This window comes from Molothrus aeneus, chromosome 15, assembly GCF_037042795.1.
Source record: "Molothrus aeneus isolate 106 chromosome 15, BPBGC_Maene_1.0, whole genome shotgun sequence".
Taxonomy (NCBI): Eukaryota; Metazoa; Chordata; class Aves; order Passeriformes; family Icteridae; genus Molothrus; species Molothrus aeneus.
In genome coordinates, this window is record NC_089660.1 from 11,286,900 (window position 1) to 11,304,547 (window position 17,648).

A 17,648-nucleotide genomic window follows, 5' to 3' on the forward strand; every position below is an offset into this window, starting at 1 on the left:
CTGTCACTGTGTCCATTTTTCACTTTGCCTGGAATTTAAAGTCCAACACTGTACCAAGGAGCCCTTTTTTTTTTTAACCGAGTCAAAGTTATTTTTAATTATTGCTCTTTGAAGCATACATGTGAGTGCCAGTCGTGGAATGGGTAGCAATTGCCCTCCCCATGGCACAATGACCTAAAAAGATAAGCTAAACAGGGCAGACCCATTTTTCCCCTTAAAAGCAAGCATTAGCTTCAATTACAAAACACTTATTTGCAATCAGGTGTTTTTCCCTCAACTAGGAATAATAAGAATAAAGTGCACCTTCAAGTCAGGCTTCTCAAATCATGTAAACAGCTCATTTAACATTGCTTGTATTTTATAAATTCTCCACTGACTCCATTAACATCGCTTCTGTTATTTTAAAGACCATTTTCAAAAGCCAGCTATCTGATTTATGTATTAAAAGCCTGTGTTTGTGGCCTTCTGAGAACCACTGTGCAGATTACTCACAGGCTCTACAGTGTCTGGCCATTTTCCCTCAGGTATTCAGACAAACACACTTGGCAGCTTGGTCACTGTGCTCCCAGAGTTCTTGTGCCCAGTGACATACAATTCCAGAAGAGATTCCCCAGGAGCAGGACAGCTTCTCTCAGGGGTGGGGATACTTCTGTAGCCAGGACACACAGCACTAGTAAAACACTTCTTGGTAAAGCCCAGCATCATGGCACAATGAACATCTGTTTTGGCTGTGGAAGAAACCTGAGTTTAATTAGTGGCTGCCTTATTCATGGTCTAGGTATGTAGTTTAGGCTGAATATTGTTCTCACTGAATTCTTGCAAACAAAACACAGTGAGATTTTAAATACAGCAACATCACTGGTTTGACTCAATGCAAACATTGGCTTAAAACAGTTTTGCCAAGGGATTTATATAAAGTCTCACTGAAACTGAATAATCTCTTCTGGTGATTCCTCCTGGCACAGTCTGCAGCAGAACTTTTCCCCACATGTTCAGGGTTTTGTGCATGCTGACAATTGAAAACTACCTAAAAACAATGCCCTGAAGGTGCTGCTTGAAAAATAAATTCTTCAAAAGCACAGCAAGGACTTTGCAAATGACTGCGCAGGAATAAGACCAGAGTTTGTGATTCACAAAACTGTTCATTTAAACTGTCTACATCACTGATTGGCTCTTTGATGTCAGTGAAGATCACCCTTTTTCTGACCTTCTCTGAGCAGCCTACCAGGATTACACAGAGCCAGGAAAGACTCATGGGTGACAACTGCCAAGAAAGGAAGTAATTATTTTCTTTCATTACAGTGTATTTTTACTGTGTCACACATATAAACAGTAGAAATGAGTGCAGGAGTTTCACTGAAGTGGTCCATAACATTTCCTATGGCTTTGTGCAATCACCAATTCAAATCTGAACACCCACATAATTTTTCATTTCAAACACTCAGCCCACCCACAAGAGGCAAATATTTGTGTGGTTCTTTTATTGAGATGATATCAATCTGGAAACAGATGGACAGACAAGAGGAAGGGGAAATACATATTCCGTTAATAGGAGCAGTGAATCCTATCAGTCATGTCCACAAGGCAGTTTGTTACACACTGTGAGGTGCTGTCAGCTGGCCTGTCCAAGTGGAGGGCATGTCCAGAGTGTGCCTGGAGCATCTCAGAGCATCTGAACACTTGTCAATGCTGTGGCACAAACAGAAGAATCCGCCAAATTGAGCCCTGTGATGAGAGTACCTGTGGATTTCCAGGGAAACATCACATATGACATATAAAAATGTCTGGCCTGGTGGTGGGTGTTAGATGGGGATGCTTTGCTTGAGATTTTCTAATTGTTCTTCAAAAAATTTAATCTGCTCCTCGAGGTCCTTCTGTTCAATCAGCAAGGAGGTCTTGACTTGAACAAAGTGCTGATAGTCCTGGAGCTGCTGCTCTGTCAGGTATTTGGCAAGGATTCCAGAGACCACACGTTCTCTCCTGTCCAGATTCTCCTTCAGGTCCTTTGCATCTTCCCGCTGGCGAGACAAGAGCTTGTGCCGTTCATTCAGCGATTGCTAATGGAATAAAAAACAAAGCAGCAACCATGAGAACCCATCATTCCTGGCAGGCTCTGCTTCTTCATTTGGAAGCCACAGTCAATTTAATTTAATTACTTCCTCTTGTGGGCTTTGCGTTCCACCTGAGTTTTTTCTCAATTCAGTTACTCATTCTTGTGGCTTGTAAGGTAAAGACACAGAAAATGCCATCAAAGCTCACTTCTCCTATGCTGCCCTCATGAAAAAAATCAATATACTTAACATTCTGGTCCTTTGAAAGTATCCTGTAACAATCTTCAGTCAATTAGAAGCTCTTTAAGGTATGTATCTTTGTGTTTTGTGTGTTACATGTGGCCTGAGCGCCACTATCATATTAAAAAGGTAGAGTGGCTTCTATTAAAAGGTCTGCGTTGATGCCAAGATGATTTTTTGCCTTTTCTTTTATATACCTTTTATATATCCTCAGTACTCTTAGCATGCATACTTGTAATTCCTTAAATCTGATAATTTAGCATAGTCCTGGTATTCTGGGGGGGATAGAATCTAAGAAAATAAAGATAGTGCAGAAGGTAATCTCACCCCTGAGGAGTTGCAGCTATACTAATTAACAAAGATTAGGAACAGGCCTGCCCTTAACAGGCCACAGCTGTGTCCAATAAAGATGAGTGCTATAAAAGAGTGTGTTAGCTGGGTGAGGAGTTGGAGTTTGTTGGCTGTGCTATAAAGAAGGTGAGTACTGTGAGGAGCTGCTCATAAGAAATCACCAAGAAGGTATGGGAGCATTGCAATAAGATGACAAGGGGCCTGGACAGGTCGTGCTTAATTGGACTTCTCTGTCCTGGGCACCGACTGGGGTCAGGGAGACCCTGAAACACCGCAGTTGCCTCAGTTACACCTGGAAATAAGTGAAGTGAACAAATCCAGCAGCTCTGTTGTCTCTCACCTTCTCCTCAGGCTCCATGTTTCCATCCATCCTGCTGAGGGCATTCTGCACCCGGGCCAGGCGGCTGGACAGGCAGAGCAGGAGGCTCAGCACCTTCTCCAGGTCCCCGATGAACATCATGTAGCGCTCAAACTCCTGGGGCTTGCACAGGTCCCTCACCAGCACCTCCAGCTCCTCGCCCCACTTGGCACATTCCCTGACTTCCAGGAGAACCAGCTCCTGTTCTTCCCACAGCGCCTGCAGCCTGGATTGGAGACTGGCCATGAGTTCCAGCTGCAAAGAGAAAAAATAAAAAATCACAGGAACCGTTACTGCCAAAGAGAATCCGTATCAGTTCTAGAGAATGGATTTTCTTCACGTTGTCTTGGCCAAATTTTTGACTTTTAAAATAATTTTAAGCTACAGGAAAGAAAAAAGGGGAAAAAAAAAAGCAGCAGTGTTTTCTAACCTGTACTTAATTCTCAAAGTCTGGAAAGCAAATTACTGGTAATCACCCTAGCTGCTGATATATTCTCTGGCTCAGAGAGCTTCCAATCAGTCAGGAGGGAACTGCAATAAAGATTACACCATGATTACACAGAGTTGTTCTAGGATGTGAGCATGAAGTCCCATCTCTGTACCAAGCTTTGGAAGAATTGATTGGAATTTCACTTATCATATGCACAAAAAAAGTCAGTGCCATGGGCAATTCAAGCAGGCCATGGTGCCTGGGTAGAAAAGTAATCACAGGAGGCTGTTTCATAGGGAAATTATATGGAAAAAGGCCTCAAGACTTGAGTGGGAGCACGCCATCAGTTCTTTAGAAGTTGGACAGTGCCACCATGAACAGCAGCAGCAGTAGGACAGCAGGAGGAGCCTCAGGAAGGCAGATTGTCATTACCTGAGATGGGCATGGCCGGGGAAAAGCCCACCTAACTATGCAAAGCTACATAATCACTCTTTCAAGCTCCAGGCTTCTGTCACTGTCCAGCTGTGCCCCCCTTCTCTGCATGTATGGAATTAATCAAACACTGGAATGTGCAGAAACTGCTGCCAGCTCTCAGAGTAAAGAATATTTCTTATTTAGGCTGCCAGTTCTAATTTATTTTACAGATTTTGAGATTAGAATTGAGTGTTAAATTGGGAGTTTGCTGCTGCTGCACTGGAGCTGGCTGTGCAAGGAAACCTTTAATGATGATAGATGAGAGATCTGAGTCAAATCAGGCAGGATTTAAAGACCACCAACTATGATCAATATGCCAGGACTTCACCTACTGGCAAAAATTGATTCAAAGTTACCTATGAAATGTTATTGGGATAAAAATATCCATAGCAATAATGAGATTAATGAGAATTTCTTTGTCATGATGGAAATACAGTGGTTCCTGTGAAGGTCATTTACATACTTTCTTAGATGTGATGTCATCTAGCTTGTTTGTGCTGTCTCTGTTCCTCTTCAGGACTTGGTTTCTCATAGAGGCAGGATATTTGCTCCTTTGCTTGGTTTCATGTTCAGATTTTGGACATTCTTCTGGTCCATCTCCATGACTTTTCCTGCTATTGGAACAGAAAATAAATACCCAAAGCAAACACTTACACTTTTCTTCACTAACACTGAATTAATGGTTATATCCATCTTGACTTCAGGATCACTCTCCTCTCTTCTCACCACAGGAGATCTTCCAAGTTTTTAGAAGATATAGAGTAAAAGATTTGCAGCCTAGGTCTGTCAGAGTCCCTTTAATAAGGAACCACTGAACCTCTTTTCTTCCATTATATACCCTTAGCCTCAGACATTTCTTGGTTGTAAATCAGAAAGCAATATGTTTTTCTAACTAAACAAAAATGAAACAATGTGCTCAAGTTCATCTTACTACTCTCATACTAGTATGGATAGTATCTGTACATTAAAATAGACCAAAGTGCTGGATAATTGGCTTTGTCTACTTACTCGTTCTCCTGCACATGCTGTGCCTTTCCCCTTTTCCTGCGGGATTTATCCAGCATGGAAATGTTAACAGGAAACAAGCCCTCCATCAGGTCCAAGGCAGTTTTTCTAAGAGGATGAGGCATGAGAATGTCCTCCAGAGACCTGTCTTTGGCAATGATCTCCAGAGCAAGCTCCTGGTACCGCTGGTCCTGGGGAGGCAGCAGCCTCCTTTGGGGCAGGTGTGTGTCCCTCTCCAGGGGACCATCATTGTGGTTGCTGTGCAAGGATGTTTCCTGGGCAAGGAGACCTTTGGCTGGATGTTTGTGTCCTTGGTGAGGCTGAGCTGATGCTGTGTGCTGATGCATTCCCTGCTCTGGAGAAGTTGCAGGCTGCTGCTGCTGCTTGGGTGCAGCATTCCCACCCAGAGACTGAGTTCTGCATTCCTCCTCCACTCCAGCACTCTCCTCGCTTCCACCTCTTGGGACAGGAACGGGGGTTTCAGGAGTCTTCTCCTTTTTATCCTGACCATGTCCAGTTATGTCCTTATGTTCATGATTCTTGGGTCCATCTTTCTCAGAGTCGTGGACACTGTAAGGAAGAAGACAGTTCCTTTTATTTGAGACATTCCCTCTTGTAACAGATTTTTTGCAGACTGTTTAAGAGCTACGATCAGATGTTTCTGATGGTATGGTTTTGTCTGGAACTTTCAGTTACTTTTATGCTAACCTGCTAAACTATGAAATTGAAGAAAAAATCAATTTCTTTTTTTTCCATAAGCCATTCAAGTCTCCAGAAACCACTGGAATATTTTTGAAAGAGTGGAATTTTTTTTACTACAAAAGAGTCAACATCACTGCCTTGCTGAGACAGAGTTCAGATGTTTATCTCCCTCGATGCTCCTCAAACTAGCAAAGAAAATATGCAGACTTAAACCACAAACTTCCTAATTAGTGATGTGTAAATGGCACAGTTTTTTTTTTCCTTTGACAAAACACACCAGAATCCCCTATTGCTGCAGTCCTGATCACACAGATTCTCCAGGACTGGGCATCTCCTTTGGAAATGCTGTTTTCTCCAGGCTCGGAGGAGGGAGCTGTGATCCCAGAGATCTGATGGAGCAGGGACAGCTGCTCAGGGCTGGCACTTCCCGCGGTGGAAACGATTTTAAAGGCTGACCCAGAGAGCAGCGGGGGGAATATTCCCTTATGGACAACGAAGGGTTCCGAGAGAGAAGGCGGGAGCAGCGCTGGGGTCCCACCCTTGGGCCATGGCTGTGCCCAGCGCAGCCCCGCAGCCTCACCTGGAGGTGCCGGGGCAGCTCCCACGGCGCGGGCACGGTGCTGCTGCACCTCTGGCACATCTGCACGGGTCCTGGAAGGGAAAACAGCACACTGGGGCAGCCAGCACTGCAGGCGAGGCAGCTGCTTAATTTTGCTCCCATGTTTGTTATTCCCACAAAGGGGAGCTGATGGTAGAGCTCCAAGTACACTCACTGAGGTTTGTGCTTTTTCATTTGTTTCGTTTGTTTTTTTGGGTGTTTTTTTGTTTGGTTGTTTTTTTTTTTTTTTCCCGAAGAGGAAAGGTTTGGGTTTTGTTCCTTTTTTTTTTTAATCTTTGGGGGTATTTTTGTCTACGTCTTTTTTATTAATTAAATTGCTATTACGCTCTTCCTAGGTAGCATCAATTTTTTTCCCCGAGAAAACCAAAAAACAGCTGTCAACAAGATACCTCTACTGTCATAACAATTCAGAAATTCAGCATTGGTGGAAGTTTGTCTGTCTCTTCAGTAGGATAATTTTAGTATTAGTAAATTTTAGGATAATTAGTATTAATTATTTATTTTTTGGCCTTTATTTTCTTTATTCTCCTCAACAATATTGACAGCTACTGTCTTTCAAATTCAGAAGCCGAAAAATGTTGGTCATTTATAATTCTCTCTGTAATGACCTTTTTTTGGGATAGGGCTCTGATTTTGTTGCTGTCATTAACCATAAAGACTACTGGAGCACAAACAGCCTCATCCAGCATACAGCACATGTTCTCTGCAAAGGCATCTTCAAGTGCCAGAGTCCCTCTTGAGTTTCTTTATGCCCCCTGCAGGTACTGGTGTCTTACCTGTGTGGAAGAAGGAGTGGATTTTGGTCTCTCAGGAGCTCTCCCAGCTGCAGAACCCCCTGCCTGTGGGAGACTTTCAGCAGATGGACACTTGCTGGTACAGCTCCTGTCCCCTTGGCTGGGATCATACCTGCTGCTTATGTTCAGTGGGGGAGCAAAAGGCAAAGGAGGAAAAACATCTGGTGATTTCTGTTCAGAGACAGGTTGGCAGAAAACTTCATCATTTTGCATCTTCCTGCTTCCATTTGGGTTGGAAATCTGGCCAGGAGGACCTTTGGGATTTGACAGCCTCTCCTGCAGGGGTGGTTTATGCAGTGGGAGGTGTTGTGATCCCCCTGGTCTTTGACTGATCTTTCGTTCCATGTATCTGATCAGTGCACTGTGCTGGATTTGTTTCAGCTCTGTCCTGGAGACACCTGAACTGGAAAATGCCTTTCCTCTGTTCTCCAGATCCCTTCTCCTGGATGCCACTGCACCCTGCTCAGTGGTTTCATCCCTAACTTGACTCCATGATACCTCCTTATCCATTAGGTGATTGAGCTTCTCAGGCTCAGAGTAGCACAGTTTCTTTTGCTCTTGGGTTACCCTTTTCCTTCCCCCTGCTTGACCTTTTTGTGGCCTCCTTATTTCTTCATTTCTATTGAAACTTTCCAAGGATTCTAGATGGGAGGGGGAGCAAGGAACAGGTTTGGCATCCTCACTTGCACTGGATAACGAGAAAGACCGAAGGTGTTCAACCGATGGCCTTTTAGAGGATTTCTGTCTCAGTCTGACAGGCAAACTCATCTGTAAGTCTTTTCTTTTAAAGGAGGTTTCTTTGAGAACTTTTTTCTGAGCCACTTTAAGTTTCTCTATGTAGTCATTCTGGAAACTCTCTTCTGTGAATGAGGCAGGACTCCTCAAAATGAGATCTTTGCTCTGAAGCTGGAGATCATCGGCACTGCGCTGATGGTGGTGGCTGCTCCTCTGGGGCTGATGGCCTTCTCTTTGTATCTCTACACACTGTGCTGAGGGAGCATAGCTGCTTGATGGAATTTCCTTTGGTGAGCTCCTTGAGTCCTTGCTGGGGTGCAGGAAACTGGTGGTTTTCCCTGCAGACAGATAGTAAAGCATGGGAGTTGCCTGCCTGGTGATTTGCTCCCCAGCATGGCCCTCCCGAAGCTGTCTTGAGAGCTCTGTTTGAAATACAGGCTGGAGTTTCTGAGCAGGAGGTTCCTCTTGCTCCAGACACGTGCTGAGGTCAGGACTGCTGTTGTTACCCTGCTTTCCTTTCTGGACTTCACGTAATGACTGGGATGTGGACTCTTCCTTTGGTCTGAAAAAAGCCATTTGGCTTGTGCCATCACAGCACTGCTTCCTTCCCTGACCCAGCTCCTCATGCTGAGGCTGCTCCACTCCCACAGCATTGCAGCTGCAGGACAGTGGTGATCTCTGCACTTTGTTTTGCTGGTTTGGGACTGGTTCCCTAATATTGCTCATAATTTGTCCTTCAGAATCACAGCACTGATTTTTGTCTGCATAACAGTTCAACTTCCTGGGAGCATTTTTATTTAGAAGAGCATTCTCCATATATTTTAGGTCCGAGCTATCCTCAAACACATCCTGATCCATGTCTGAATGCCACTCAGTGTGGAGTGGGCCCTGAGCACAGGGCAAGGACTCTTTCCTCTGGCTGGGCCCTGGCACAGTGCTTGGCAGAGCTGCTCCTCTGGCACCTGGCTTACACACACCCCTGGGACACTGTTTGACTTCCTGTGTATCATTAACAGCACTGGGCTTGGAATGTGCTTGGTGAGAGGATTTGGAGTTCATCTCTTTGGGAATTTTGTTACCATGACCTGAATTATACGCAGAAAGTATTTTGGGGACATTCGCCACAGAGTCTGTCTTTAAGTATTCTTGAAAAATGAACGAAGAAGGTCTCCTGAAAACGTGTTTGCTTCTCTTTGTAGGTTGTTGTGATGGGCTCCACTCTCCATTTTCCTCTGTCTTTAATGGCTGAACTTTTGATACCTTTGTAAAATCAGAAGAAAAGCCCTTATTTTCCAGAGGCTTTTCCCTAAGAGGCCCTACACCTTGCTCTGTGACTGCATCCCAGTGCTGACTCCATGGTCCCTCCCTGTGTGCTGGCTGCACGCTGCCCTCAGTGTGCCCTGCAGAGCCTTTTCTCTCTCTTGGTGTGTCCAAGGGCCTGGTGGTGATGTTACAGCTCTCGAGGCACCTGGGAGGGGACAGCAGAGCTGCTGCCAGGGCTGCAGGGCCCTGATTTGGAGTCCTTTGGGCAGGAGTAACTGCACAGCCCTGGGAGCTGCTGTGGGTGCTCAGCTCTGGTGCCTTGGGCGCCTGGGGGGATCTGAGGGCAGAGTGGGCAGCACTGAGGTTGTAAATTCCTGTCACATATTCTGAGTCCATGTATGGGGCCTGCTCTGGAGGCACACACAAATATTCACCTTGGCACAATGGTGTGGGGTTCTCTGGGATGTTTGATCCTCCTGAGAAAGAGCTGTAAGCAGAGTCTGCCCTTCCAGGGAGGTGCAAGAAATGGTCCATGCTGCTGACTGACTTCACTGACAAAAGATGATCATTTTCAGGAGAGGTCACAGGCTCCACCAGCTTCCCAGCTCTGCCACCTTGCCTGTGAGTCCATCTTTCTATCTCATTCCCTGCTGAAGTCATGTTGTAGTATTTCCAGAAGTCCAAGTCTGATTAAAAGCTCCCAACCGAGTTGTTAGAAATGAACATTTTTCTCTACAGTTACATTCCAATAATATCTAGAGGAACCTAAAAAGAAAGAGAAATGTGTGAAAAAGACTCAGTGGGAGGATTCTCCTGGCACATCTTGGCAAACCTTTCCCAGAGTCCTAGGAAAAGGTGCTGGAGACTGACAGAGCATCTTGATGAGACATTCTGCTGTCAGTCCCAAGTCACCGGTTTTAAAAGGTGGCCAGATATTTATGGCTGCAGCTCAGAACGCCCCTGCAAACCCCCAAATGGACTAGGAAAAAGCACCAGCATAGAGTTCATGTACAACAAATACAGATTTTGCAGTCTGGAAAAGAGCCTGTGTTTATCAGCAGCACCTGACAGTTGCTCTCTGATTGCTGTGCATGATGCCCAGAGGTTCAGTTTAACAAATGGATCTCCACAAGCAGCAGCTCAACAGGCCAAGAGAAGACAAGGAGGAGATTCTCACACCAACAGCCTGACCCTCTCAGCCCCTCTGCCAGCTGCAAACCCCCTGACCTGCTCCCAGGCAGGAGGCACCCAAATAAAAGACTGAACCTGGAACCAGAGTGGTGCTAACCAGCAACCTTGGTTAGTAATTCTCATTTAAACCAGCTCTAGAAACCAATTAGTTATTAAAAGAAAGCAAACAAACAATCATGAAAAGCTTCATCAACAAGCTGCTGTAAAAGGCCTTCTGAGGAGACACAAACTGTGTCCAGATCCCTCCAGAATATTACATGTCTGATTTATTCATAAAGGTGGAACTCACCAGACACTAATCTGCCATTCCCAATATCATATTTCTGTGGTGGGACCTCAAAAAGCTGGCAGAAAGAGAGGTTTCAGGGTGATGTTTCTCTTTAATTAAAAAAAAAAAAAAAAAAAAATCACATTCCTGCCTTGTTTCAAAGACAGTCCTGGTATCATTCATTTTGAGCCAAAGGAAGAGATGGATAGGAGCCAAAATACACAAGTTAATCTATAAATGAAACTTGGACTGGTGGGGCACACTAAATAAATTAACTAGTTTCTGGGAAATGAAAACAGCCTAACACCACAAAGTGGTAATTTGCCTTCTGTTTTTTTTTTTTTTTTTTGTTTTTTTTTTTTTGTTTTTTTTCTGGGTGCTTGCCTTGTTTTTTAACATTTTAGTAAGAAACTAATTCAAGGATGTCTGGAGTTCTCTCTGTCTTTTGATGATTTAAAACAAAGCTGTGAAATTTAATTGTCTGTCTGTGAATAACAGGGTCACAAAGGAAATAGGAAACATCAGTGGCTGGTGATGCCATTCCCCATCCTTTTCACCATGAGGAATTTAAAGAAATAAAAACCTAAGATACTTGGTGAAAGGAAAACATTGGATTTTTTGGAACTGCTGAGGAAAAAAAGCATTGAATGACTGCAGTGACACTCAGTGCAGATGGGAGAGTACCATGGTGTCTCCCAGTGCAGTTACATTTCCCAGGAGTGACCTGGAGCTCTGGCCCATGGCCGTGACCCCTGGGAGAGCTCAGCAGGACCTGGAGGTGCTGTGGGTGCACAGGATCAAACCCCACAGGAGCCACATTCCACAGGAGATCCAGAAGACAGATTGCTCTGTCATTCCTATCTCCCTTGTTTTAATTAAATTTTTCTCCCAGTGGAACCTCTCCAAGCAGCTCTTGCTGTTGGTGCTGGAAACAGACAGAGCCAAGTCCTTGGCTGGGATGTGCTGGTGCAGTTCCATGGGAGCTCATGGAGCCACCCTGATTTACAGGGAGAATTTGGCTCTAACTTTTCACAGCAATGTCCAGAACCCAAGTAACTGCTGTGATTTAGTTCATGTCTATCAATGGAAGTGCTCTCCTGGTTTCCAATACCAGTCATTCCCAAGATCTCTTTTCCCCCATTGTTTCAAGCTCCTCATTGGATTTTCAGTGAAGTTGGCAATACAGAGAAGAATTTTTGACTCAGGATTTGATGATAACACCAGAAGTAATAGGAAATATTATTTCAGTATCTTAGAAAACTGAGGTAAGAAGCTCTTACTGATACTGAAACACACCTTAGGAAAAACTTGTCTTGTTTCTTTTGAAGAGGATATTTCCTAAACCCTGGCAGCAGAATTGTTTATCTCAATGTGTTCAAAGAACTATGTGGAAACTGCCCTCTCTTTCCCATATAAGAGAAAATCATGCATGTCCTTAAAACTCAGCTGACATGACGATGACATTATTGCTCTCAGAGGGGAGGTGGCAGAGCTCCCTCAGGGACTGTGCTGCCTCTGGCTCTCAGATACATTCTGGCAGGGCTGGAATACAATGTGCCAGTCCAGACCCACTTGCTTGCATTGTAAACCACTGGAAGCAAGAAGAAAAATGTTAAATTAAAGTATATCAGAACCAAAACCACTGCAAGATTAAGGGAAGTGTATTAACAGTGTAAGAATGCAAGGAAGCATGTCCACTCCACTGCCCAAGGAAGAAATGAAGCCACTATGAATTTGCTATGTTCCAAAGTTGTTTCCTTGTTGTTTTTTGTTGTTAAAAACAGAGGCTAACTTTACCTCCATCCACATCAACCTGTTCTGTTCTAGGGAAAGGTGATTTGCATTGCACAATCTTGAATTCTTTGCAGCCAACTCAGTATGCCAAAGCCTCATGTCTGGCAAATTAACTCTGTATAGAGAAAACCTAGTGACTCCAGACCACAGTCACTGAACAACTCACCTGTCTTATAAGATTTATTATAATTATAGTTTGGTCTTGTTTGACCTCATTTAGAGTTTGTCAGGTGCCATAATTGATCTGTAACTCACCTGCACTGATATACCATGCTTGCCCAAACAAATCATCACCCATCAGAAACACAGGTATTCTCTCCATCTCTGATTTGCCCTCAACAACCCAGGAAAAATGACCCCTGGCATATAACACAGTCTGCAACAATTTCTGCACTTGAGGAGCTCCCTTGAAGTGACCAACACAATCTTTGCATCATAGAAACAAGAATGAGAATTTTCCTTAATAAACACAAGCAGAGTTCAAACCTTCTTAGCTATCTTGTTGTGTAATTGCCCTTTTTATACAGATGGCTCCATGAAAATAAAGGGGAAACCCACAGCTGTTGATCTGGATCAAACTACATTACACAAGTGTTCTCCAGAGGAGAACAAGTGTGCAAAACACAAAGCAAACACCTTGACAACCTCCCAGTAATATGTCATGTCCACATTAGGGAATGACCTGTTCCTTATCAAAGGGTAAACACTGGATGTAAATATTAACTGAAATTCTTCAGATTCCAGTCTGTTGCACAGGCTGCAGCACCTGACCCATCTGCTCCCCAGACCCTGAGATTTCATTGCTACCAAGAGATCACCTGAGAGATTCTTGCTTTAGCATAGCAGGTAATCCTCCTGGCTTTCCCAGAGCAGAAATCCTGGGGAAGTCAGGTGCAGGATCCTGGGGAAGTCAGGTGCAGTCTCTGGCATCCCAGAGACCTTCAGCAGGTCATCACTTGGTGATCTAGCACAGGTTCCCAGGTCTCCATCCAGGAGAAACTGGAAACATCTGGACAGAAACTCATGCCCTTGCACAACATGGATGCATTCTCAGTGGCTCCACCTCTGAGATATGAGATGTCTGGAAATAAGAGCTGCTTCTTTGACCAGACTCTGAAATATCCAGAAATTCCAGACAAATGTCTGAAGTCTTCAGATCCCATCCCTCTGACATGAGTGTTGAAAGGGTGAGAGAAGTGGAAGGACACTCCATTCAGGGATGTGTGGCTGGCACTGCCTGTGTGCCCAGCATCTCTGAAAGTCACTATTTCTCTATTTTTCTGCTCTTTCTTTTTAACAGATACTTTCCCTTTGTTATTATTTGTTTCTAGCCTATAATCAACAATTTTCTAGCCTATAATCAACCCTGCTACTGGGAGCCAGGGAAGTCAAAGTGTCACACAGTCCCAAAAGAGAGCCCAAGTGGGATTTAGAGGAGGTCTATGCCTTGTGTACACAGAAACAAATTTCACCATAGTTTGAGGAATGTAAACATTTCCAGTAAGACCCACGGATACACACTTGAGGCCTTCTGGAGCTATCTAAGTGCCATGAGAAATTTAGAGAAGGATGAAAGTAATAATAATAATTAAAAAAATCCATCTGAATATCCCCTTCTTTGTGTAGGGGATACAGACAAACCTTCCTGAACTTCCTCACCCTGCTAGGCCAGGCTCTCTAAGGAGGAAGAGATCCCTGGTGACCAGCAAGGGAGCTTTGCTGGAGCCACAGCACCAGGGTGGGTCCATCCTCCACCTTCCTGGTGTCACTCCCAAAGGGATGACATCCCACTGATGCACAGGAACATTTGGAATTTGCCCAACATGCCTATGGGCTGATGAAAGCTGTGGCCCAAATAAACTGCTTGTGGAGGTGAGAGCTGTGGCCCAGACTCTGGCCAAGGAATTAATGAGAAGATCAGGTTTGGCAATTCTTCACAGCCCTGAGAGAGACATTTTCTGAGCACCCAACACAGTCTGACCTTTTAATTAGAGCAGTCACCCACTGCATACCTCTCCATTGTCCTTGAATTCCCTCACTTCCTTATTCAGCCTCAAAAATTTCTCTTGGTTTCCATCAGCATCAGTCTCTATTCTATTAAACACCAAACACTTGCTGTTTCTTCTAACTCTGGAAGTGCTTCTCAGAAAATGATTTTGCCAGAAATCAGGGTTTCATCCCTAATGTATGCATTTCTTCCTAACCAATTCCATTTCATCCCTTTTAATGTCATCATATTTTCCTTATTTCTTTTTTTAAATCTAATCAAGTTCATTTGATGCTATAAACTTTGTCCCATACTGTTTTTACAGGCTACAAAAACACCACCAAGAGAATTAAAAATTACAGACTCTAAAGTACTAAAAATCAAAAAGAAAAAAAAAATCTAATGACACTTTTGAGTTTTAAACATGTCTTTAGAATTACTATATATATTATTAAATTAACTAATTAATAGAATAGAATTTAATTAATATCTATAATAAAGATGTTTACTTATTTCTGCCATGTTGACTGCTTCCCAGCAAGGCTGTCCAAGAAACATCAGGGAAAAATAAAATTCTCATAGTCCCTCTGACCTGTCCCTGGCTGCACTGAGCTTCCCACAGCTTAGGAAGCAAGTCAAGCTCACAAGAGAAGAAACTGACCTTTAAATAGGGGTAATCCATTCAACATCTGCTTCCACTGACATGGTTTTAGTCCCCAATCCTATGAGTTGGTAGTTGGTTAGCAATCTGTGCAAGCACACTTTAAAAACATGTTCATTATTAATTGCCTATAATTAGAAAAACCCAAGTGCTTATTAAGGCAGTTTCACCAGCAGCCACACATCCCAAACCCAATGTATCCCAGCACTGCCTGGATCAGAATTTGCCTTTTCCAGCTTTATTAGAGCTCTGGGAGAGCTGACACTCACTCAAACTCACTAGTGAGGGTTGGCTGGCTGGGAAGTGTCATGATGTCATCTTATCTTTGAAGAATTGTGGTTTTCTGGCACCTACATATGCTTTATTCTCATATAAAACTATTCTCAGAAGCTTTATGGATGGCTCTGTAATTGCAGTCCTAGACCCCTTGCCAGAGCAGCACTGCAGATTCCAACTTTTACATGCTGCTATGTTTTCCATAGACAAACCTGCAATGAGAACAAACATTCCTGCTGCAGCTCCAGTTTTAGGCAAGGATGGATCCAGAGGCACTGACTGGGGAAGGAGCAGTGTCCAGTTCACCTTAATGAAGTGGGATTATATATATATAATTTATGTTTATATAATTTAAATTATGGCTTCAGATGGATCGAAAAGTTCATTCTCTGCTCCCTTAATGTACAAAGAAGCTTTTTGCTGAACTTTGCAAGCTCTAGACTGTGTTCCATGAACTTCATGAAGATACAGAAATGCACTCTCTTCACTGCATTCCCAAAGTCATTTCCATCTAGGGAATCCCAGTTAAAATGTGGGACAGAGAATCCCAGCAGACCTTCCCAGAGCAGAGGGTGCTGTGGTCAAGCTGGCTCACCTAGATTATCCCTGAGAACAGGAGAGCACAGCTGGTGGTACCTGGAAAACTTCCCAACACTGACCACAGATGAGGAGGAGATTGCAGCCATGAGGGAATCAGAGAGAAAGTGAGCACAGGGGTGGAAGTGGGGCTGCATCCAACAAAACAATCTCCCTGGACCTCAGAGTGCATCTTACAAACTTCAATTCTGTTCTGCCACACCAGTAGGACCCTGCCTTACCGTGAAATCACTTGAGTCCCACAGCAGGAGCAGAACCTTCTCAGCACTCCTCCTAACTACAAATTAATTTTTTCAGTACCTTACTACCCTCAGGAAATCGTGTAACTTTTCCAGTCTTTCATAAAAGCAGTGTAAAATATAACTGGTAAACAATATTAGCACTTCCATTTTCTTGTATATAAATCAAGGATTATGAAGTCATGCCAATTAATGTGGAATTTAAAAACAGTCTTTCTTATTTTAACATAGGAGACAGAAACTATTCCTTTCCAGAGGATGTCTGTTTTCAGTCTAATTCATCCAGATGTTAAATATAATTAAGCCTGCCTTTGGGCTGGGGCAGACAGTAATGCAATATCCAGTTACAACAGAACATTCCACTGGAACAAGAGGAAACCACCAAATATACACAAGAAATAATATATTAGACTGCTCTGTTCCTTTGGCAAATATTGCATTCCAGTATTCTCCCATAGCTTTTGTTTGGGCAGGATTCATTAGTGCTTATGCTTAACCTCACTAAACATATCTCTGGTCTCCACAACAAAAATGAAAACCTGGATTAGTAGTTAAAAATAATCTGGAAATATCCAATAGTTACATGAGAGCAGGTTTAGTGGTGGGGTGGGATGAGGGGCAGAAATCAAACCCTTGGTCTGCCAAGAGCATCACAGAATCACAGAACGGTTTGGGTTGGAAGGGTCCTTAAGGATGACCCAGTTCCACCCCTGCCAGGGACAGGGACAGCTTCCACTGGCCCAGGGTGCTCCCAGCCCTGCCCATCCTGGTCCTGGACACCTCCAGGGATCCAGGGACAGCCCCAGTAATCTGGGCAGCCTGTGCCAGGGCCTGCCCACCCTCACAGGGGAGAATTTCTGCTCAGAATCCAAACTGAACCCACCCTCCTTCAGCCTCCCTCCAGACATGCTGCAAGACTGGCAGGAAATGGCAGAGGAAAAATGCTGGGGGAAGCATAAATTAATTCAATTCTGGGAAAAGGCAGCACTCAGAGCTTTTGTGAGACTTTCCCCAAGCAGGTGATCACAGGACAGGCGCTCACCTCTGGTAGCAGGTGAGTAACTCAGAGCAGGGCAGGTTCAGTGACAGGGTCTGCTGGGGACATACCAGCAAGGGACCAAGGGATTTCCTGTCAGGAGCACTTCATAGCAGCTAGTCCCCATCCAAACAGAAAGCTGTGAGTTTTTGCAGATCCACCTTTCTATATTTAACCCATTCTAGAGAAATTTCCCCCTGAGCTCCCAAATAAATCCTCTATAATCTGCATTTCACCATTAGCCTCAAACATTGCCTGTGCTGGAGAATCATTAAGTACATTTTGTACCAAGGTAGCTCCTTTCTGTGTGAAAATGTCTACCTGCCAGACCCTTTACCTGACCTAGTTAACACAGACCTAGATTTTATTTATTTAAAAAAACCACACACAACCTGTACACTCAAGGTTAGAGCAGAGCTCCTGTGACTGTATCAGACTCAGGTGACACTCCAGACTGCCCACAGCAGGAGTGCAATTGGTCCCTTACACACTACAACACACTGCTAATTTTAGCATTTTAAAGATATTTTTTTCTGTTACAAAGTCAATTCTGTCCTCAATTGTGTGGTTACATTGA

At 43.9% G+C, this 17,648-nt stretch overlaps 2 protein-coding genes across 2 annotated transcripts; both read right to left on the reverse strand.

The window, feature by feature from the left end:
• Positions 1-1,801: 1,801 nt before the first annotated feature.
• LOC136563147 (protein Shroom1-like) lies at positions 1,802-6,261 on the reverse strand. The gene is made up of 5 exons (XM_066560360.1): positions 6,192-6,261; positions 4,913-5,479; positions 4,368-4,518; positions 2,983-3,255; positions 1,802-2,057 (listed from the first exon to the last, which is right to left on the reverse strand). The coding sequence occupies exons 2-5, from the start codon at positions 5,254-5,256 to the stop codon at positions 1,803-1,805; spliced, it is 1,023 nt and encodes a 340-aa protein (XP_066416457.1). The 5' UTR covers positions 5,257-5,479; positions 6,192-6,261; the 3' UTR covers position 1,802.
• Positions 6,262-6,976: 715 nt separating this feature from the next.
• LOC136563203 (protein Shroom1-like) lies at positions 6,977-9,682 on the reverse strand. The gene is made up of 2 exons (XM_066560442.1): positions 8,195-9,682; positions 6,977-8,158 (listed from the first exon to the last, which is right to left on the reverse strand). The coding sequence occupies exons 1-2, from the start codon at positions 9,680-9,682 to the stop codon at positions 6,977-6,979; spliced, it is 2,670 nt and encodes an 889-aa protein (XP_066416539.1).
• Between the last annotated feature and the right edge of the window lie 7,966 nt (positions 9,683-17,648).